This window comes from Callorhinchus milii, unplaced genomic scaffold (assembly GCF_018977255.1).
Source record: "Callorhinchus milii isolate IMCB2004 unplaced genomic scaffold, IMCB_Cmil_1.0 Scaffold5, whole genome shotgun sequence".
NCBI lineage: Eukaryota > Metazoa > Chordata > Chondrichthyes > Chimaeriformes > Callorhinchidae > Callorhinchus > Callorhinchus milii.
The window spans coordinates 68,364,235-68,388,907 of NW_024704746.1; the positions used below are offsets into that span (position 1 = coordinate 68,364,235).

A 24,673-nucleotide genomic window follows, 5' to 3' on the forward strand; every position below is an offset into this window, starting at 1 on the left:
ACAGCAGTGTCCCACAGACAGTTGTGGATTGAGTGACCAAATTATTATTTTTTTTTGAAGAACGATCCGTCAATTGACGAACAACCGGTTTCCTACCTACTGCTAGGTAAACCGCAACATGTGGAGTCAGGAAACTTGCCTATGGTTTGGCCCTGCCCGGGTATCGAGTCCGGATCCTCTCGTTTGTGAGGCGAGAACTCTTACCAATGATTCCACACTACGGTGTGTTTTAAGTGTGTACGTGTTCATTTCTGCCGGGTATAACCTGAACTGAAATAGATTTTGTTCGGTAACTTTCTAATTGGTGGGTAATTCACACCCAGCGCTGTGAGGCTTCTATCATATCGCTGAGCAACTAAATGCCAGCGTTCCCGTATTCCAATCACTAAGGTTCCCTTAGTACCAGCCTTTTTCCTTTGTTGCCTCGACCATAAGTCACTTTAATTCTGATTGCTTTTGCTAATGGAAAAGGGAACTTGCTCTTGATTGATATTGCCCCTGGCCGGGTTGGTGGTGGAAATTTCTGAAGCGAGTAAGTTACGCTCACTCCTCGGAGGGGAAGGGAGGGAGGGGGGGAATTTTAATAACCTGACAAGTGCGTGTGTGAAGCAAAGTGGATTTCACATGATGGTGGAAGACCTATTGTTTTGTGTGGGAAACCCATTTATAATACAACTGCAGTGGTGTCTTGCACACTCGGGGAACCGGTCCTGAAGAAGCTAATGAAGACACTTAGTGTTTCATTAGTGGAAGAGGTCAGTTACACTGACAATGATCTTTCGGAATTAATGCTCCATTTACTGTGAAACGCCGAGTGCAGCACACTAAAGTAAATTTCAAGGAATGTCTCAGCGAGGTGAATTATTATTCCCAGTAATGTGTCCCCGTCCCCCCCACCACCGCCACCCCCACCCCGTGCTAGCGCAGTGTTCTTGCGATACCTTACACTCGGAAATAAAAATTAAAATGAATTGGTTTCCAAACCGGTTTGAGCAATGATTCCCAGACCTATGTCTCAGTTACTGTGGGATGGATCGCATTTCTAACTTGCGCATCACTCTGTGAATTGGATATTTTTAAACCTTTAGTTACACAAGGAGCAGTGGAAAGGTTATGATGAGCTGCATAATTGTTTCCCGCACGCTGTGCACAAATATATCAAGGTTTACCAGAAGCTGGCAGATCAGTACAGGTTGCAGTGGCAACGTTTATTTTATAGTCTGCGCTCACTGCAGTCACACGTAGAATGTGCAGTCCTGTAGCTTAGTGGTTAGAGCACTCGCCTCGCAAGCGAGAGAACCTGATTATTATTATGATATATTATAGAATCATACGGTAAAGAATTTGCACACTTGGCCCATTAAGCTTGTACTGCTGTTTTCTCCGCAATCAACATCATAGGGAACAAATTGAAGATAACTAAGAAGAAATAATAATCCGTGCATTGGCTATAGCGCTTTATCATGTCATTGATATGCCTCAAAACGCTTCACAGAATATTGACTGTGTATTTCGTGGGTGAAATGCGGCAGAGAATTGTGCTCAACATTGTCCTACAAACAGTCGTGGCTGATACATGATGATAGCCAATTGATAAACAGTTTAACTGCTTCACATATGGGAAGTTAACATTTATAATACTTCACCAACGTTGTATCTATCGTTCATCAGCACTAAATTTATTTCTTATCCTCCATCTTCTATTCTTTAGCACTGAATAGTGAGACGTATATTCCTATCTAGTGTAAGGGTATAGTATGGACTCAGGGCGTTGACCCAAGATGTGGTCAAAAGGGAGAGGTTTTAAAGAGGATTTTGAAGGAAGTGGTTTCGATGAAGAGGAAGGTAAAATAGTGTCATTCCTGGTGCAACACGTTAATGATTTAAGGAGAGGATTTTTTTGTGTCAGAAATGAACCCAGCCTGAGCCTCATCTACATTTACTCTTGCTGTTCAGCATTTCTTTGAAGTGAGTCAAGAACGAAGATCCAGAGGACACAAATGCAAATTAGTGGAAAATAAATTTAGTACAAACATCAGGGGGAAAAAAAACACTTTACTTAAACAGTGATAAATGCTTGGAGTAATCAAGCAAGCAAGGTAATGGAGGCAGAAACAGTGATCTTCCTCAGAATACAATTACATAACATGATGGCAGAATTAATGCAGTAGAGGGAATGGGATTGGTGGCCAAATAGAATTCTCTCAGCCTTGACATTGTATATTTTCCCATGGTGGGTTTTAAGTATATGTTATTACTGTGATGGACCGTACATTTTGTTTAGGACTCACAAATGGTCTTTGGACTTAAAATCTACCATAGTGAGTAGAACCAGAGGACACGGCCTGCGATTGAAGGCGGGTAAATTCAGAACAAATCTGCGGAGACACTAGTTCGGTGAACGAGTAGTAAACGTAGAGAACAGGCAACCCAGGGAGACAGACGGTGGAAGCAGAAAGTGTTGTTTGTTTCAAGAACAAATGAGATAGATTTCTGCTACAAAATAATATCTCGGGATATTGGGACATGACATGTCAAGCGACTGACAGGATGGTGGAAGGCGAAGTAGATGAACCTTGGTCTTGTTTTGCCTCGCAAATTCTTATGTTCTAGTGAGGGTTTGTGCCAGCTCGGGTTCTCAATGCAACAAAGCCCACAGCATTTGCGCAGGACCTTTCAGTTGGATAAACATCTCAAAGTGCTTAATGGAGATCAGGTGGACGCCGAGCGCAGAGAGAATTATGATGTTAACAAAAAGCACATTCGAAAAAAGCTTTTAAGAGTGTTTTCTGATGGCTGAGAGAAGGGAAAGGGATTTAGAGAGAGCGAGATGTGTGATCATAGGTCAATAGCGTTGAGATGGAGGGAGAGAGGAACAAGCAGCAGACCAGAGTTACAATGAATGTCCTCAAAATAGCAATAACCAACAACAACTTACATTTATATCGTGCCTCTCATGCAAGGTAGCGTCCCAGAGCGCTTGGCACATCGCTGAGCCAGGGGGAGGTGACTGTAGGGACGGTCGAAGAGGAAGGTCTTCTGGTGCGACCTGAAGATGGGGAAGGAAGGGGCAAGTCGGAGGGACAGAGGGAGAGTGTTCCAGAGTTTCGGGGCATAGTGGCTGAAAGCAGAGGGGACGAGGGACATGTAATGGGCTGGAGCCAGTCAAGCGGAGGCAGTGTGCAGTGTCTTTCTCCAGCGAGCACGCCTTTTGTGATGATCAGGCTGTCCAGTGGTTCCCATCTTTTGAATGGAAAAAAAAAATCAGCATAGTTGGGAAACCCAGCAAATTAGAGCAATATTTTACTTTGTCCTCTGGGCATATTCTCCAGAATGAAGTACGACAAAGTACTCATTAGGGTAATTGAATGTTGGTAAATTGGAGCTTCAGCACATTTTATTAGGGAACGTGGAATGCAAACGGCTATAATGGGGGCCAGCAAAAAGCAAGATGCTATTAGAATGAAATGAATTCTTGGTGTTTAAGTTGTACTGAACAAATAAATGAAGCCTCTGTGAAATGTGCTTTATTGGAGGCAGTGTTGCCTCACTGCGTCTCAAACTACTGTACCACCAGGAAGGAATAAAACTGATCAATATTGGGTACTCCGCCACTTGATTGCTCTTTCTCTCTCTCGCGTTGGAACAAAATGCCATGAGTGTATTTAATTATATTTTCCGGTAGATTTAGTCTTTTCCTGACGCATTGTAGCATCCAGAGGCATCTTTGTGTTACAGTTATTATCCTAGCTGGACAGCTATCACAACATGATCAAATGTCATTCTTTCCGTTCAAGCTATGCAGTATAACCTGTGAAGCGCTTTGAGACGTCTCGCGCACCTGATCAGGCGTTAGATCAAATGCAAGGATTATTATTATCTTCTAGCTCATTCCCCTGCTCTTCCTTCATCGCTTGTGGAATCATTTGCATACTGAAAGGCAGGAGCTTGGCTCTGAATCACGGTAACTTTATGATTCGCCGTGAGTTTTATTTTTGAGCCGCACCCTTCCATGGTATGAAGTCTGAGGGCTGACTGCTGTCGTGCCTTTTCTCACATCTTGCTAATTTACAGCACTGTTTCAGTCACATTTGATGTTGCCATTACAAAGTTTCCTTGTTTCTTTTCTTCCCCCAAACTTGCTCCAATTATAGTGACAGGTGCCAGCTAAGGTATGAGAAGTCCCGATTTCTCGTGATAATGAAAGGGAATAGCTGTGTCTGGGCGCTACGTGTGCTGGAGGATCACAGCTTCGGTTCTGCACTCCCTGCCACTCGTACAACCGTTGAGTAAGATAGAGGAGGCGGGCGGCACTCTTAACTCACTGGTGATGCCACAGTAATAAAGGCTTGTGCACACTGAAAGTGTCATCCTGAAGCTCAGTGGTTAGAGCACTCGCCTTGCAAACGAGAGGACCCGGGTAAGATTCAGGGCAAAATATTGGGCAAGTTTCCTTACTCCACACGCACACCTCTGTTGGCCTAGCAGTAAGTAGGAACCCAGTTGTTAGTCGATTGGCGGATCGTTTTTCCGGGCGTAATAATCTCGTCAAAATTGTTTTAATAATAATAATAATTTGGTCACTCAATCCACGACTGTTTCTGGGGACGCTGCTGTATGCAATCGGCTGCCGTGTTTCGCCCACAAAAGACACAGTCAATTCACTTTACAGTATATTCCATGAAATGTTTGAGACGTCTCGAAGAAGTGATAAGGTGCTGTATTAAATGCAAGGATTATTATATAAAACACAAAATACTGCAGACGCAGGAAATCTGAAACCAATACAGAAGTGGGAACACTCAGCAGGTCAGGCAGCATCTATGGAGAAAGGAAAGTGAGTCAACGTTTTGAGCCCACGACCCTCAGAACTTCGTGGAGCCGAAACGTTGACCCAGCCACTTCTGTTTTTGTTTCAGTGATTATTATAATATCATTGTAAAGAGGAGGTGTGAAGCTGGGAGCCAAACTCTTACAATTATATAGCACCTTTCACATGAAATAAACTCTTTTAAGCACTTTACAGACAAGGTAGCAATGAAGGGACTGTCTTTATGGAAGCCATTGTGGCAGCTAATTTGAGCCAGCAATGCTCTACGCGCAATAGGCCATTTGCACTGAATTTAGGAGGGAATGTAAACCGGGATAATTGGGAGAGAAATGAGGGGGCTTCAACACTCGCCTCTTCACTCAGCAGGTGGGATTTGGGAATTGAGTTTTATTTTGTGGGCCACTGTGCATTTTGTAATACATGATAAGGCACTATATCAAATGCAGGATTATTATTATAAATTGAAGAGTGGTATGGCAATGCCTTATTTTCTTGCCTTGCACTTTATCTGTGCCGTTTGTCTGGGAAGTTCTGCATTTATCAGCGAGATTGTTACAGCCTCGGTAGCTAAAATTGAGTCACTATTTGAGAACATATTTTTGTTCAGTCTAATGTCAGAAATGTCAGTATAGGATAATTTTAGTACCGCAGCGAGCAGCGCTGAGACATCTGTTTGGGAAACTAATGATGTCTCCAGTAATCGACCTCTGATCTTAGAAAATGGGACATGCTTGCTTTGAACCTGCATTTTACTGTAAGCGTGGAGTGATGAGGAGCCCAGTTCACCCTTGCAATTAGGCGTCAGAAGTGGTGGGTTTTGAATGGTAAGTGGTGTGGCAGTTAAAATCTCTCGGCTCGTGGAATCCTATAGCCAAGTGGTTGGAGTACCCACCTCACAAGTGAGAGAACCTGGGTTTGACTCCCAGGAGGAGTGGGGCAAGTTTCCTTACTGCACACGTCTCTAGTTAGCAGCAGTCAGTAGGAACCCAGTTGTTAGTCAATTGGCGGATCACTTTTCCGGGGGTAATAATCCCTCCAAAATAAATAAATAATTTGGATACTCAATCCACGACTGTTTGTGAGACGCTGCTGTGCACAATTGGCTGCCACGTTTCGTCCACAAATTGTAGAGTCAATTCACATGTCCTGTGTGGGGATGGGAGACGAGGAGTAATGCTTTTACCCAGAGAGTTGTCACTGTCTGAAATGTGCCGCCTGAAAAAAAATCACATCTGAAGGCCGGCACTCCCTACAATGCAGCCACCCCCCAAAACTGCATTAAAGTATCTTGATTCTATTCCTCCCCCTCTTCCAAATTCACCCCCAAAATTTCTAATTAACAAGCAAGAATCTCATCATTGTGTGTAGGACGTTATTCGTGCAAATTAGCTGCCAATAATAATCGCTTCTAATTAATCTTCTGCAAAGTACTTTGAGACTTGCTTTTGGGGGAAGGTGCTAAATCAATGTTAATTGTGCTGATTGTGACACTAGGCATAAAGCAGCCAATATATTTATTGTACTCAAAATAACACGGCTTTCTTGCTTAGTTAAGATCATGTAGCCTCTACAAATGGAGATGTATTGTGGAATCCTGTAAATCAGTGGTTAGGGCACTCGCCTCCCAAGCAAGAGGACCTGGGTTTGATTCCCAGGCAGGACAGGGTGAAACGCTGGGCAAGTCTTCTTACTCCATACGCCTCTACTTACCTAGCAGTAAGTAGGAAGTTGATTGGTAGATCGCTTTTCCGACCATAATAATAATAATAATTTGGTTTTGCCCACGAAATATACAGTCAATCAACTTTACGTGTATCTGTGAAGCGCTTTGAGATGCCTCGAAGATTTGATAAGGCCCTGTATTAAGTCCAAGGATTATTATTATATTATAAGTACCCGTTATTGCTTAATCAGGATCATGTGGCCTCTACAAATGGAGATGTCTGTGGAGCACACTGTTGTTTCTCTGCTGAAAGGAGTGTGTTGGGAGAGCTGGTGGGCAGGCCTCGCACGTTCCTCTCTGCCTGTGGCTTTCTCGCAGTGTCTGACTGCCATCACCCGGAGCTGTGTGACTTGTTCTCCTCAGCTTGAATGAACTTAAGCTGGGCTTGTTGACGTGTGTTTTACAGCAGGTTCATCTTGCGTGGGTGATTGTGGAGAACCCGAATAAGCATCTGGCTGTCAGCAGCCTGTCTCAGTCCTCCATCGCTTACTTTATTCACTATCGAGCTCAAGAGAGGTGCGGAAGAAGTAAGCATTTCAGTCCATTTGATCTTGTTCTTCCAGAATTCCAATCCTACGATCTTCCTCTTAGTTTTTAAATGGATCCCTATAACCTGACCTTAACCAACCATCCTGACGATCTGTTCTCTCTGTACAAGCCCATCAGCCTGACCTTGTGACAAAGTTACATGCCTGGCGTATGTTCATCAAGCTCCTACACAAGCCTCTGCTGGAAGCAAGATAGGAGCACAGAATCTGAGAAATGCTTGTTTCTCTGTTGGCTTAACTCTCTTAACTTCCACTTTTTAGTCTGCCTCAGGCCTGGCTACTTCTGGTTACAAGTTCTCCATTGAGCTCATACAAGGCCAATTTCGGAATCTCCGCTGTTTGCAGCAATCCAATACATTACGTTTGGTTGTCGTGCTGTAAGATTGTCGCAGCAATGTTTTGCCCCTAACAAACATACCGACATGTCACCGGCATTTTTGTTAAACTGTATTTGTTGGCAGAATATCAATATTGTGCAAATCTTTTCTATTTATTCTATTGGAAACCTGTCCTATTGAGAGGCCCTTTGGTCCCTGGTATTGTGTTTAATTAAAGTCTCGTCCATCGGACTCTTCAACATGTGGAGAGGTCTAATGCTACATCCTGATAGAGTAGAGCACTCGCCTCGCAAGCCTGAGGCCCTGGGTTCGATTCCTGGTCAAGGCGAAACTTTGGCCAAGTTTCCTTACTCCACATGCACGCCTCTGCTTACCTTGCAGTAAGTAGGAACCTGGTTCTTAAGTCAATTGGCGGATCGCTTTTACGGGGGTAATAATCCCTTTTAAAAATAAATAAGTTGATCACTGCTGTGTGCAATTGGCTGCCGTGTTTCGCCCACAAAAGCCAATTCACTTTGCAGTCTATCGTGTGAAGCGCTTTGAGAAGTCTCGAAGAAGTGATAAGGAGCTATATCAAACTCAAGGATTATTATTATTATTATGTTCATCTGGATATTATGCTTACTCTGTTGTATAAGTGCTTTTTTGAGCACGTGATCTTCATTGTATGATTCTATGGCTGGTGAACTGGAAAAGTCATTTGGCCTGTCAAATCAGGTTTATTAGAAAAGGTCTTCACTTTATGTTTTTAATCCCATCCCATTCCCTGCTTTCTCAATAAACCTTAATACCCCCTACCTCCTATATTTGCTACACAAATAAAATTGATCAATCGTTTCACGGCTGTTTGTGGGACGTTGCCATGTGCAATTGTGCCTCTGTGTTTGTGCTGCCTACGAATACAATCATTTCAATTCACATTAAATCCTGTGAAGTGCTTTGGGACATCCCCCTAACGTGAAAGGCGCTCTATAAATGTAATTTTGTTGTTGTTGTTGTTGTGAAAGGCTCCTTCCGAAATGCAAAGTTTATCAGTAAAGAGTGATCAGAAATGGCGAGTAGATATATATAGTATGTTTATATATATTATATATGCCCAACTCACCAATTCTGATCTAAATATATGCCTAAATTGCCATTCATATATATATATAGAAATAAATATATATGTAAATAAATGAGTTTATTTAATTATTTATACATATCTGCAGTATATTCTGTGAAGCTCTTTGGGACTTCTTGTAGACATGATAAAGAACTATACCAAATGCAAGACTTATTATTATTATTTGCTGTTAATGCAGAGTGTTGTAATATAAAACGCCTTATTGCGCCACTGAAACATCTCAAAACCGATCACACGATTTGCTGTCGAGTGTAGCTTTTGTAGCTGAATGTAGTTCCATGTTTCCCTTTTAACCACCTCAACCGATTCTGCGACCGGGGCTTTCTGGGGCAGCGAGCTCCGCGCTCACACAGTGTGAGGAAACGCTTTCTGCTTTTCGCCTACGGTCAGGTGGGCCGAGATTTGTTTTCATACGAAGTACAAACCCTGAATTTCAAAAGCCTTTTGCTTTGTCCCTGACTAGAATGTTCTCCCTGTTTTCAGAGCGTTAGCGGCCAAGAAATGAGCTGATAGGGCGTCCCCAGAGTGACACAGGGAGATGAGAATCTCCCTCGCTCAGTAACCCCACACACACACACACACACACCCACACTGTGCGACTCTGTGTGAAGTCATTACTGATCTGCTGCGGTGAGCATGTCAGCAGCATCTCTGAATGAAGTGCTGTTTCATTCCTCCATTGTGCCTGGAACGGGCAGAAATGCCATTGCCGTGTTGACGTTAATATCTGGGGAGAAACGCAAGATAAGCAGCGATCTCCGTAATGCTGCTCGTCTTATCTGCTGTGTAAACCTTTCAAAATCTGTTTCCAGGTTTTGCTGTAAATGACACAAAATCTAACGAGGGGTAGGGTTTATTTTGTGGGGGTGGGTAGAACAAGTTTCCTGACTCCACGCGCCTCTGTTTGCCCAGCAGTAAGTAGAAACGCGGTTGTCAATCGATTGGTGGATCGCTTTTCGGGGGTAATAATCCCTTAAAATAATAATAATTTGGTCATTCAATCCACAACTGTTTGTGGGACAGACGCTGCTGTGTCCCACTTGGCTGCCGTGTTTCGCCCACAGAATATAGTCATTTCACTTTACAGTGTATTCTGTGAAGCACTTTGAGACGTCTCGAAGACGTGAACAGCCGCCATATCAAATGCAAGGATTATTATTATTATTATAAGGTGCCTGCATTAGTGAAAGTCAGAGTGGTGGGCTGACCTTGACATGAATTACAATGTCATTGGATGAGTCGCAGCCTTTTCCCACTGACACACCTCAGAGTTTACTTATGAAATCTGTGTGTAATCGATGTACTTTAAGTAGGAGTGGAGAGTGTGGTGAGCTGGATGTGTGGGTGACATTGAAGTTCTAAGCTGTAAAAAGTCATAAACAATTTCCATGTTTTGTCATTCTTCCCTCGCGTAGTCTCCTGGGGCCCAGTTTCTCTTGCAGTGATTTAATTCAGAGTGACTGTGACTGACCTTGTAAACTTGCCGATAGATATTTTCAGCAGTTCTGCTGTACAGGATGTGGTGAGGCAGTGCCAAGTCGTTTTTACTCGGTTTGAGGTGGGGTTTGAGGTAGGAATGGGTGGTCAGTGGTGGTGGGATGGTGGTGTTGGGAGGAGAGAGAATTGTGCTTTAATAATAATCCTTACATTGATATAGCACCTTATCGTGTTTTCTAGATGTTTCAAAGCGTTTCACAGAATATCCTGTAAAGTGCAGTGACTATATTTTGTGGGTGAAAGGCAGCAGCCAATTGTGCACAGCAGCGTCCCACACACAGTCGTGGATTGAGTGACCAAATTATTATTTATTTTAAATTATTTTTTTGAAGGGAGTATTACCCTCGAAAAGTGATCCATCAATCAACTAACAACTGGGTTCCTACTTACTGCTAGGCGAACAGAGGTGTGTGGCGTAAGGAAGCTCGCCCAAATTTTCGTCCTGCCCGGGAATCGAACCCATGTCCTCTCGCTTGCGAGGTTCGATTCCCGTGCAAGGTCCTCTTAAATGCATCTACACTGTATCTGTTTCAACCATCGCTTCAGGCAGCAAGTTCCACATTCTCACTAACCTCTGTGTGAATACGCTGGTAGGTTGGAGAACATGACAGCAGCACGACCTTTTGTTACAGTCCTTCACTCCAGCAGCTCACCCTTAATTGATCAGCCTCATTGTGCCTCCAACTGCTGTTGGTGTTCCAGTGTACCCTCCAGCACCCTGCAGAAGTTTGGTTAAGATGCTGTACAGAGAAGTGCAAAGGTTAAGTGTGTCATTAAGTGTGGGGAGAATAGTCGGGAGTCAATTAAATATAGCATTGCCCATAGGTGTGACATTTTTAAAAAAACATAAATCATTCTGCAGTCAGACACTACGTGGGGACCTACGGTTTATAATGGAGTTGGCTTTGTTTATTCTTCAGTACGTGGTTAGATTGAGTATTATTTCCATTGGCATTTTCCCATGGCCAATCAATATCTGTCACGATATTCATAAATAAATTCATTCTGAGTTTGAGTTGATTATCAAGCTAAGAATAAGTTGCCTGCAAATAAATAGTCACTACATTTGACAGCTTCCCTGTGAAGCGCATGGAGTCCTTTAGCTTAGTAGTTAGAGGGCTCGCCTCGCAAGCGAGAGGACCTGTGTTCGATTTTCTGCGGGTAATAATCCCTTTTAAAAAAAACGAATAATAATAGTATAATAATGATAATGTGGTCACTCAATTCAAGAGTGTTTGTGGGACCCTCTGTGCGTTATTGGCTGCCGCGATTCGCCCACAAAATATACTGTCAGTTCACTTTACAGTGTGTTCTGTGAAGCGCTTTGAGACGTTTCAAAGACATGATAAGAGGCTGTATCAAATGCAGGGATTATTATTATTACTTGGGATTTTGTTGGGGGTGGGAGTTGAGAGGTAATGGATTGGAACTGGTCAGATTCTGTGAACCCTGTACATGGGCTTATCATTTGAAGGAATATCTTTAAACGTTAGCATTCTTGCTCTCAGCTCTTGCCTTTTTCTTCCTCTTCTCCACACTCTCCACTATCTCTTCTACCTCGACCCCAAAATTAGGTAAGCGGGATGGGTCCCTCCAGAAAGAGAGAGAGAGAGAGAGGCGATGCCATTCCATTCCAACACTATCTCTGGGATTTCCATGTGTAGGTGGGATGTATAGAAATCTCAGTTGGGTTTGGAGAGTCCTAAACACAGTGATGGGTTTGCATGTGTGTCACACATCCGGCTGGCCAAAGAAATGAAGCCATGGATCCCTATCTAAGCAGTGCAGGTGACTAACTCAGTAAAAGAGCCAATATGTTAGAGAGAGGCAATGGATGACATTGACATTAATGCACTGCGAGATATACAGTTGGGTCAGTGAAGCAAACAGCAGGTGCAATAAATTCCCTCTGCTATTTTTGATCTCAGCGCTGGTTGTGGATTTGAGAGCCTCTGAGTTCCTCATTCTGTATGCATTGAGTGTGTGTGTGTATGTGTTGAGAGGCATTGTTAACCTGAGCGTATTTCATTTGGTTCCAATGTGCACTTGGCTTATAGAGCGGCCTGGGATAATTGACCCAGAGAGCACATCTTAAAATATTTATATACTGACTCTATCCCCAAAGCATAGCAGCTATGTGGGAAACATCTAAACGCATGTAGGTAAATTGTGGGGATTGTGTGTCAATTGTGTCTCCTGAAACTCAATTCTATTTGATCTTGACTCACTGCAAATTATACAATTGGAAACGAAAATGGAAAGAACTTGCATTTGTACAGCTCCCAATTTCAAATCGTTTCAGAGTGCTTGGTTCTGAGGTGATTATGGTAAAATGTAATTTTTTTTAAGAAAGCACAGTAGCCATATTGCATGCAATAAGATACTGCTGATCACCAGGCAAATAACCCTATTTATAGCAAGAACTTGCATTTATATGGCACCCCTCAAGCAGGGTAATGTCCCAGAGCGCTTTACAATGGCGGAGGGGGGAAGGGGGTGGTGACCAAAGGCACGGTCAAAGAGGAAGGTCTTCATACGTGATATGAAGATGGGGTGACGTGATAAGGCGCTGTATCAAATGCAAGGATTATTACAACAACGAAGACCTAAATTACAGTTGAAGCGGAGTCCATGGCTGTATTTAAAGGTGGATGATTGAGGAGTTGGAAATCGAGGGTTCCCCGATTTAGTGAATATTATTATTATTAATTAGAATGTTGTTACGGTCTGGAACACACTGCCTGAAAGGCTGGTGGAAGCAGATTTGATAATAGCTTTCAAAAGGGAATTGGATAGGTACTCAAAAAGGAAAAAAAAATTGTCAGGGCTATGAGCTAAGAACGGGCGAGTGGGACTAGTTGGATAGCTCTTTCAAAGGCACGATGGACCAAATGGCCTCCTTCTGTGCTGTAAGACTCTATGATTCTACGTGAGCCCGTTATGTTGTGAGCTTGGTCTGCCAACAATCCTGACATGTGACTATTGGTCTCCAAAGACCCAGTTGTTTGGCAAACGACAAGAGCTGATGAATCCTGTCTGTTCCTCCAAACTATACTAAATGAGTTTGTGAAACACACACGTCAGTTTTCAGATCAAGATTGAAGGCCCCTCTCTTCCCTGTCACATGCATCTCACACAACACAACTTTGTTGCTTAAAATATAGATTTTTCGGGGGGGAAAATGGGTCCATTTGCATTTCCTGGTCCGTTTCCTTGTTACATTTTTGACTCGATGACGAGCGCCTTCCCCATAGTGTTGGGCGATGTACATAATGAAGACACTTGGATCTTGATGTAAAGTTTTCTGGGAGCTTTGTGTGTCTGCCAATTTTTGGCCATTATACCACAATCTTGTAACAGTCGGCAGCAAGGGTAATTTTCCAAACTCCTTACAATTGATTCCTTTGGGTTCTGGGCGCTCAGTTGAACAAAATTACTATGACAGACATGGCACCAATTTTTTCCTCAATTCAAAACTATTGCACACCGGATATGTTAATCACTCCCTGACCTCTCAACAAAGCCACGTGTGTGTGCTCCAATATTCTCTGTTGTTACCTTCGTTATATTTGTTGTATATGAAGGTGACATGTGTGTCCCCTGTTAAAATCCTCCCTCCCGCAAGAACATTTCTTCCAAGCAATTTTGCAGCCTCAATTAATGATGGAATTGTCAATTATTCATTTATTAACATCTGCCTCTTTGGAGTCCTGTAGCTCAGTGGTTAGAGCACTCGCCTCGCAAGTGAGAGGACCTGGGTTTGATTCTCGGGCATTGCGAAACATTGGGCCAGTTTCCTTACTCCACTCGCCTCTGTTTACCAGCAGTAAGTAGGAACCCGGTTGTTAGTTGATTGGCGGATTGCTTTTCCGAGGGCAATAATCCCTTCCAAAAATAAATAAATAAGATAATGTCGTCACTCAATCCACAACTGTTTGTGTGCACAATTGGCTGCCACATTACGCCCACAAAATATACAGACAATTCACTTTACAGTATATTGTATGAAGTGCTTTCAGATGTCTGAAAAACATGATCAGATGCTATATCAAATGCAAGGTTTGTCATTATTTTTATTAGCATTTAAAGGTTTCTTCTCAAAGAACAATCAGATTTTCCTTTCTCAGGATGGCTGCTCTCTCACAGAGCCACCTGTGTCATTTTTCCCCTAGAAGTTTGCTAGTGATCTAGAGGACTTGAAGTCCTCGCCCGTCGTAAAGCAGTCAGATCTTCGACCTACTTAGGAGAGAGAGAGAACGTTTAATTGGGAGTCGTTAGTCAGGGCTGGGAAGCAAGTGAATGGCTCTGATCTGGTTCCCGGTGGAACCTGATGTTCCTGAGACTCCGGGTTGACAGAATGGTGCTCATTTACCCAGGGTGAGATCCGTTCTCAGAAAGGTGCACATCCGCCGAGTCAGAACATATCACAACGTCTTATCAGGTTTAGCAAACACCTTATGTTTTTTTGCAGGTGAATCGTTAGAATTCCAGAGTGGGGTCATTCAACCCCGGTTTGCACACAAAATATACCATATATACACCGTCAATTCACTTTACAATATATTCTGTGAAGCGCTTTGAGACGTCTCGAAGACGTGAAAAGCCGATATATCAAAATGCAACGATTATTATTATTATTGAACACTATTATTTAGCCTCTTAAAAGAAGCGCTATGCCACTTTCGTTAGTGGATATAAGGGTGTGTGAACCTATCAATTTCAACTGATTTGAATTGGTGGTCTAACTACACCTGGTAATAGCCGCTTGGCAGGTTTTAAGGCTGCAATGTGTTTAGTAATCCTACAATTTTATATAGCTTTGCCTCCAAAATATACAGTCAGTACATTTTACAGCATATCTTGGGAAGTGTTTTGAGACATCTCAACAATATGATAAGGTACAGTATCAAATACAAGGATCGTTATTATTGTTATAATAATTTTCAGGCCTCCAACTTAAAAGCAAAGCTGACCCATTTCTTTTTAAAATTGTCCGTTTTAATCTGTTGGCGTTTTGTGGTTGTGATCTCTGTCTGTGCCACCAGCACTCTCGAGACACCGTTGAGTATTCACAAGTGATTACTACAGGTTTATCCTTGAAATCTATGAATTGCACGCTTGAGAGATTGAGCGAGCTTCGTCCTAAGCCACTCTCACCAGCAAAAAGTGCTGTGAGCATCATGGCTGCTTTCTACATAAGTGAGTACAGAAAGACTAGCTAAAATGCAGTTCCAAAGCATTTAACTGCATTGTAAATCTTGTCCTGCAGTTCAGTTTCAGTGTAAGGATTTGCAGTCATTTATACGAAGTTGGGGGATATGAGGCATGTGTGTGCCACAATACAATGATTGCTCGCTCTTAAATTTCATGATTTAGCTATTTGCTGGCAGGCTGTAGTATATTTGATACAGAAATGCCACTATGATGTTCATGGGGTTTATATTTATCATAAAATAGATTGAATCCCGTTTTATGGCTTTTTTTTCCCCCCCTCCCCTGGCCCTTCATGGTTTCACAGCTCCTCTAAATGATTTGGCCACCAAGCCCGGCATTTGGGTTAATGCATTGACATGGAATCCCAAGGTGGCTTCCCATAGAGCTCACAACAGTCATAGTTTTAGTCATTGTGTGTGTGTGTCTGAGCCTGCAACTGCTCTTTGTGTGTGCGTGTGTGTGCGTGTGTGCAAGCACGCTTGTAACTGCTGTGTAAATGTGTGTGTAACTGTTACTCCGCGTGTGCGCGTGCATGCAGGAGTACTTGGTACAGTACTGTTGATTCCGATATAATTCCCATCATTTCTATGTGCTGTTTCATCATTCTGCTGAATTATGTGTTAAAACCATCAAACTAACCGTGTAGTACGGTAGTTCAGCTAGGAACGTGAGGTTCACAGTGCTGAGGACTTGCCTGTTCCTCCATGTCTTTGCCAGGATTATCCCTCGATGACCCTGCTCAACTTCTTGCCTTTTTCACAGAAAAAAAATCACAAGTCAATAATAATAATTATTTCATACAGCGCCTTATCACGTCGTTGAGATGTCTCAAAGCGCTTCACACGATATACTGTAATGTGAATTGACTACATTTTATGGGCGAAACCCGGCAGCCAATTGCGCACACATCACTGTCAGTGTCCCACAGACAGTCGTGGATTGAGTGACCATATTATTATTTATTTTTTGGAAAGGATTATTACCCCCGGAAAGTGATCTGTGATCGACTAACAACCGGGTTCCTACTTACCGCTAGGTAAACAAAGCAATGTGGAGTCAGGAAACTTGCCCTGCCGAGAATCGAACCCAGGTCCTCTCGCTTGCGAAGCGACTGCTCTAACCACTGAGCTACAGACCTCCATCAAATCCACGGTCGCTTGTAAAAGCTACATCTCTTATCTGACAGGCGGCCACTGTCACAATGCAATGCTCCTCTCAGCACTGCACGGGTGCGTCAGACTCGGCTGTTTGCCTGACACACTCTATACGGTTAGCATCCCGAGTCAGCGAGCAGATTTTTTTGCATAAAACTTTTTGCAAATTATTTTGCGAGGAGATTGACAGACAGTGAGCTCTATTTTTAGTTTGCAATCCGGAGTTCTGCTCCATTACTCCAGTGATGGCAGCTTCTGACGGAAGAGGGCAGAGCACTCCCTCCCATTAGATAGACAACTAAATGAGGCGTGAGAGTTCGAACGCTCGCTCCCGACCCAGGTATTTGACAGCCCAAACCTCTCAAACATTCCAATTAAATACTTCCCGAGGTTGAACACCATTTGTTTCTGTGATAATTGTGGGGAAAGAAAGTTTTAAGAGGAATACGCTGGCAAACGACCCATTGATGACCTTGTTTTGGAGCGTTAGTGCCAAATAGTCCTTTCACTTACACTCTACTGCACCGCTAAATGCAATGGACAGTGCTTCCAGGTTCAAGAACGACTATATAGGAACAGAAGTAGGCCATTCAGCCCCTCGAGCCTGTTCCACCATTCTATAAGATCATGACCGATCTGTAGCTCAAATCCAGTTACCTGCCCTTGCCCCATATCCTGTGATATCCTGACCTAACAGAAATCTTTCCATCTCAGTCTTGAATGGATCCAGCATCCACAGCCTTGTGGGAGAGGGAATAAGTTCCAGATTTCCACCACCCTTTGGATAAAAAAACTGCCTCCTGATTTCACTCCTAAATTAAATAGCTTAGCTCTAATTTTGAGATGATGCCCCCTTGTTCTGGATTCCCCCACCCACCAGAGGAAATAGTTTCTCTGTTTATTCAAATGTGCCAGAGCAGCAGGACCGACACGAGATCAGGGATTTTCTCTCTCTGCTCTGCACACAGAGTGGGTAAATAGCACGGCACGGATCACCAGCAAGGGTTGTTAAGACCAAGACTAGATACAGAAATGCCACGTTTTCTTAAACTACACAGTTGCACTGACTGTGTTAAGAGAGAGCATTTGATATAGTGCTTTTCACGTCTTCTGGACATCTCAGAGCGCTTCACAGAAAATACTGTAAAGTGAATTGACTGTATGTTTGTGGGCGAAATGCAGCAGCTAATTGTGCACAGCAGCGTCCCACAAACAGTTGTGGATTGAAGTGACCAATTTATTATTGTTTGTTTTCTTGAGGGATTATTATCAGGCGTGTGGAGTAAGGAAACTTACCCAAGGTTTTTTTCCTGCCTGGAATCGAACCCAGATCTCTCGCTTGCGAGGCGAGCGCTCTAACCGCTGAGCTACAGGACTGGATTCCTTATTGGCTTAGGCGCGATATACTGCCTTATATCGTCCCAAAGAGCTTTGCAGGATATACTGTAAAGTGAATTGACAACAGCCAATTGCATACAGCAGTGTCCCACCAACAGTCGTGGATTGAGTGACCACATTATTATTATTTATTTATTTTTTGGAAGGGATTATTAACACCCAGAAAAGCCATTCGCCAATCCACTAACAACTAGGTTCCTACTTACTGCAAGGTAAACAGAGTGTGGAATAAGGAAACTTGCTTCATGTTTTGCCCTAACCGGGAATCAAACCCGTGTCCTATCGCTTGCGAGCTCAGTGCTCAAACTACTACGCTACAGGACTCTATGAAATCAACTGAGAGTCCCAAGTCTTGAGGTATAATATGTCTGTGTTCAACTTATTTTGCTTTCATTCCCTCCCTTTCCCAACACCTGCACATTAACCCAGCATAATAAAACCATGCACCATTCCTCCCTTTAATGGTTTAATGATGGCAGGAGAATGGGATGGTTAGATACCTTTATGAGCAGGTTCCTGCCTCCGCTACATTTCCCCCACGACAGCTTCTGTAGCGTTCTCCATAGATCTGAGCTTTTCTTAACCAAATTGACGGTACGTGCACTTAGAATCCAAATGGCCAATTTTCAAAAATAACTCCGCTTAACATGGGTGATCAGAGGCTAGTTGGGCATGGACAGACAATTGAGCAGTTATTAGTTTTCAGTGCCATCGTCTTCAATGGACCCTATAAATGGTGGCGCAATTTTGGATGTTTTTTTGTTAGGGAAAGGTTAAAGGAATTTAGTGTAATATTGTAGGTTGTATCAATGTGACCAGCATTGCTTTTAATAATAATAATAATCCTTGCATTTGATATGGAACCTTATCACATCTTACACGTCTCAAAGCGCTTCACAGAATATACTAAAGTGGAGTGACGGTCTGCGCGAAAATAAATGGTTGCTTTGGGGGAAAGCTGGCTCCCTATTGCTATTACTACTGTTTCTCTCTTTGCTTCTATGATTTTCCCAATTGAAATGAGAAGATTGATTGTGTGCTTGAAGCCGAACGGAGGGTGACCTGACTCTTTTCTCCTGTTCACCAGGTCAATGTAACAGTGGACTACATCAGACAAGCCACCGCTTCAACAGATGTCACCCCAGCATTTCCAGAGCGCACATGTGCCACAGTTACTATTGGTGGAATGTGAGTAAGGGTATCAAGGGATATGGGGCAACTGCGAGTAATTGGAATTGAGGTCAGCCATGATCTTATAGAATAGTTGACTGAATGGCCAACTCCTATGGTCCTAGAGTCGAGACTGGCAAAGCCGGGAATAGTTTTTTTTACACACACATACAGATAATAATAATGTATAATAATAATAATACTTGCGTTTAAATATAGTGCCTTTATCACGTCGTCCATGCATCTCAAAGCGCTTCACAGCGAATTGACTGAAGGCCGCGTTTCGCCCACAAAATACACAGTCAATTCACTTCATAGTATATTCTGTGAAGCGCTTTGAGACGTCTCGATCGTAAGGCGCTATATTAAATGCAAGGATTATTATTATTATCCAGGTGAGATATATCCATGAGGTTAGTGATTTCGTGCTGTGTGATAGGGGAAAAAACCTTGATGAAGTTTTTCTAATTATTTTGTACAGTATGGCAATCTGGGCAGTTGCTGGAGGGTTACAGAAGCGAGTACATGATTGCCTTCCTCCAAAATGTCACTTGCCTGCGACTGCTAATGGACTAAAAGCACAGGAATTTTTTTTCATTGTTAAGGGTGTCAGGGCAATTGCAGGATTAAAGTATTGCTGTCTTCATTTTATTACATCCTGCCTCAGAGGTGGTGAAATGCAATCCATGCATAAATAACACTCTGCGTTTAACGCACGTCTTTACAATTGAATCGTTTAATTTAGCTCCCGTGGACTTTGAAGGTATCATTGTCTCTTTCTTCTCTATTCCCCTCCCCCACCCCTCAACATACATTTATTTTAAACCAAAGTGAATTTTTTCTCCTGGATATCCTTGGTGAATTTTGCTCTCTGAAACCAAATTCACCTCCCAAAAGTGTTAACTGGCCCACAAAATACACATACAATCCACTTCACAATATATTCTGTGAAGCGCTTTGAGACATCTTAATGACTTGATGAGGTGCTATATCAAATGCAAGGAGTATTATTATTAATCCTGTATTTGAGTAGTTAGAGCTCTTGCCTCGCAAGCGAGAGGACCTGAGTTTGATTCCCGGGCTCGATTCCCGGGCAGGGCGAAACATTGGGCAAGTTTCCTTACTCCACACACCTCTGTTTAGCTTGCAATAAATAGGAACCCGCTTGTTAGTCGATTGGCGGATGGCTTTCTGGGGGCAATAATCCCATCAAAAAAAAAAGAATAATTTGGTCACTCAATCCACGACTATTTGTGGGACTCTTTATGTTCAATTGGCTGCCACGTTTCGCCCACAAAATACACAGTCGCTACACTTTACAGTATATCCTATGAAGCGCTTTGAGATGTCTGGAAGACCTGATAAGGCGCTGTATAGAGTCCTGTAGCTCTGTGGTTAGAGCACTCGCTTTGCAAGTGAGAGACCTGAGTTCAATTCCAGGCAGAGGGCGAAACCTTGGGCAAGTTTCCTTACCCACACAGAGCCTAATAACAATCCCTCCAAAACCCAAAACAATAATAAATTGGTCATTTTCAATCTACGACTGTTTGTGGGACATTGCTGTGCGCAATTGGCTGCCGCGTTCGCCCACAAATATACAGTCAATTCACTTTACAGTGAAGCGCTTTGAGACGTCGAGAAGACGTGAAAAGCACTATATCAAGTCCAAGGATTATTATTATTTATTTATCAAATGCAAGGCTTATTATTATTGGTTTGTGGGGTGTGACCAATGCAAATAGGCTGCTGCATTCACCTCGAACACAATTCACTTCACTTCCAAATGAACTTATTGTGCAAAGCCCTCTGAGACATTTCTTGTCTACGTGAGTTGCTATAGAAATGTAAGTTGTGCTGCTGTAAAGCACCTGTGCCCCATAATGTGTGGTTGGATTGCTCTGTTGCATGCACTGGGATATGCTGTTTATTCCCTGTATGTGAATTAAGTTATACCAGAAATTCTATTCCGCCAGCCACTTATAGAGGAAACTGAAAGACTTTGTACTCCTCTGCAATTGTGAGCACCAGCGGTAACCATAGGAACTCCTGCCACCTGGGTTTCTCTCTCTTCCCGACAAAATAATTGAAAAGAAACAACCTATCCTTCAAATGGAGCTTAATAAATAAAAGTCACATACAAACCTCCATCTCCCCCATGGACTCTCACCCAGTGTAAACGTGCTTCTCAGCAGCAAACACTGGCCGGCCAATGCCTGGTGCTTTTTGTTTCTGGTGTTAACCGCTGTCTTAAAACTTGAGATTCTGCAGAATTTGGGAACACTCTTAAATTTGACGCCATTTAAAGAGCAAATGTGCAAAATACAAATGAAAGGTGTGTTTCTTGTTGAGCACCAATTCTCTGTGGGGTATTTTGCCACTTGAGAACCCAGTGGTTAGAGCACTCGCCTCGCAAGCAAGAAGACCTGGGTTCAATTCCCAGGCAGAGCCTTAGGCAAGTCTCCTTGTTCCACACGCACCTCTGTTTACCTTGCAGTATGTAGGAACCTGGTAATTCGTCGATTGATGGATCGCTTTCTACCTATCCCTCGCTATCCCTCCAAATAAAATAAAATAATAATCATCAATCCATGACTGTTTGTGGGATACTGTTGTGCGCAATTGGCTAACATATTTCTCCCACAAAATATACAGTCAATCCACTTTACAGTGTATCTTGTGAAGCGCTTTGAGATGGTTCAACAACATAATGAAGAGCTATATCAAATACAAGGATTATTAATAGGATTATTAGTGGCACATTCCCAAACCGGGCTCCTTTCATAAACACATTTATAATAATAATCCTCACATTTGATATAATGCCTCATCACGTCTTTGAGACATCTCAAAGGGCTTCATAGCATATACTATAAAGTGAATTGACTGTATTTTTTGGGCATAATGCAGCACAGTTTCTGGTTTGAATACCATCTCCGTAGGAGAAAAGACAGAATACAATGCCTCAGTTTAGATTGGGTTGAATTGAAGCGACAATGAGTGTTGCCAGAACGACTAAATGAGGTTATACCCAACAGCCTCGTTCTCTCTGATGGCAAAGAGTTCAAGGATATTTTCTGATCACTTTGTGCAGTTGTTGCATTTTTTTGTTTCAGATTACAAATTTAACTGTACAAAGCCAGTTGTGCTCGTCTCATACCATGTCGCGTGAAATCTAATCGGGCTGAGGTGTGGGGCGGTGGAGGGGAACGAGAGAGAGAGAGAGAGAGAGAGAAGAAAATTCTGGTTCCTGCCAATATGGGACCATTTTGTATCACTGAACAACTAATATATTTACAGTTGCCCAGCTGACAGATGACAAATGGCCATTCTTAGTCACAGGTTGAGAGCTAGGAAGCACTATAATTTACACACTTTACATTTCCAAGCGAGAGAGAGAGAGAGAGAGAGAGAGAACAAATCACGTAGCTGCTGAAGAATCTAAGGCCTGAAATTTCTCCTCGTCCTAGCCTGCACTACGAAGTCGAACAGAATTGTGAAAAGATTCCTCAAACCAGTCTTAATTTAATTTGTCGTTGCCTTGAAAGACGCCTCGTAAAAGACCTCGTTGGCCGTGCTTTCTGTCATCTTCCTGTGCAGTCCTGTGTCTCGGTGGTTAGTGCACTTGCCTCGCAAACGAGAGGAGCCAGGTTTGATTCCTAGGCAGGGTGAACCATTGGGCAGGTTTCCTTACTCCACACACCTCTGTTTTCCTAGTAGGAAGTAGGAACCCGGTTGTCAGATGATTGGTGGATCGCTTTTCCGGGGGTGATAATCCCTTTTTAAAAAATTTGGTCACTCAATCCACAATTGTGTGCAATTGGCTGCTGCGTTTAGCCCACGGTCACTCCACTTTACAGTATATTCTGTGAAGCGCTTTGAGACGCCTCGAAGACATGATAAGGTGCGATATCAAATGCAAGGATTATTATTATAAATTTGCATCCGAGATAGGTCACAGTGCGACTGTTTGTGATGCCGCACTCCATCAGTGGTCCCTCTATTTTCCCATTCTCTCTCTCCGTGCAGCAGGTTTAGAAAACGCTTTGACCGTCCTCACTTTTAAGAAGCAGTGTAGGTTAGGATTATCGGCAGAGTCTTGCTGCCAGCTAATACACCTCGTTAGGATTCCTGTTTTATTTTAATAGTCCATTATAATTCCTCTACTCTGCCACCGTTCAGCCACCGTTGTCAGCCTGTTGTTGGTTATTAAACTGACGAGCTCAGACTCCTACTACAAATTATTCCTTCATGTTTTGAATACGAAAAGGAAAGGGGGAGGAGAGGGGCATGTCGTTAAAGCTATCCGCACGGCAGAATTAGCAGCGCTTTGTCTGTATGAGCTGCTAATGGTCGACAAAAGACCTGCCTTTCACATCCCACAGCTGCCACTGCTAGTTGTCTCCTGAAGTGAAACTGGAAATCTCAATTTTTGGGGGGATTTTGTTTTCTTCAAACTCTTTTAAAAAAAACTTGCTTTAATAACTTTCAGTGGAGTCCTGTAGCTCAGTGGTTAGAGCGCTCGCCTCGCAAGCGAGAGGACCCGGGTTCGATTTCCAGACAGGGCAAACCCTTAGGCAAGTTTCCTTACTCCACACACACACACCTCTATTTACCAGCAGTAAGTAGGAACCCGCTTGTTAGTCAATTGGCGGATCGCTTTCAGGGAGTAATAATCCCTGAAATTAGTTTCTCAATGCGCGACTGCTTGTGGGACATTGCTGTGCACAGTTGGCTGCCGCATTTCGCCTCCAACAACATCAACTTGCATTTATATAGTACCCTTCATATGGGGTAGCGTCCTGGAGCGTTTCTCCAAGTTGACTTCACCAAGCACTGGGTGTTGTCAGTCTGTCTCAGTTGTCAGGTCCTTGACTGGTTGATAGAGGTAGACATTGATGTCTGATTCCGGTGTTGGTGGGTGGGAATACCTCCTCAATGATTGTTGAGCCTTCGGGTTGGGACGTTAGAGTGACTAGATATGAGTTTAACTCCATTTAAGAATTGATTAAGGTGTTTGAAAGGGAAGGTGCTTGGAACGTGAGAGTATCGAAAAAATACAGAGAAAGGGAAACAGGATTAAATGTTCATAATTTGCTTGTCTTAACAAAATAGGGGAACAGTCCTTTATGTACTTGTAGGGGCCATGACTGCATATCTGTGTTTAATCCCTGCGCCTGCTGTGTACTCAACAGGACAGGAGAGCACCTTGTTTTCAAGGTTATCTTTGGATCACCCTTGATGGAGTGGCTGAGCTCACAGCAGGGACTCGGGGACAGAATAGGTGCGAGCAGCCATCCTTGTGTACATTTATATAGAGCATTTTCACGTGGGGAGGGCGAACAAGGCACTTGATAGTCCTGGCTTGGCACCTAAGTTGGGGTGGGAGCTGGTGGGGGAAGATGATCAAAGCCCGTTGGAGCCGGGCGACGTTGGGTGATAGTTTCTCTGAGCCTGGTACGGGAAAGGAGATAGGCTGCAGAGTTCTGGATAGGGGAGCAAAATATAATTGGGCCAAGTCAACATGGCTTTAGAAAAGGGAAGTCATGTTTGACAAATCTCATAGAGTTTTTTGAGGATATTTCGAGTAAACTAGATAAGGGTGAATCAGTGGATGTGGTCTATTTAGACTTCCAGAAGGCATTCGATAAGGTGCCGCGTAAAAGGTTAGTCCAAA

The 24,673-nt window shown here is 43.1% G+C and overlaps 1 protein-coding gene across 1 annotated transcript in view; it reads left to right on the forward strand.

Annotated features, from left to right (window-relative positions):
* The window catches only part of snd1 (staphylococcal nuclease and tudor domain containing 1), a 332,034-nt gene that overhangs the window by 92,316 nt on the left and 215,045 nt on the right, over window positions 1-24,673 (forward strand). The window contains exon 12 of the mRNA XM_042335292.1: window positions 18,917-19,017. Coding sequence (XP_042191226.1) covers window positions 18,917-19,017 — 101 coding nt within the window. The remainder of the gene's footprint in view (window positions 1-18,916; window positions 19,018-24,673) is intronic.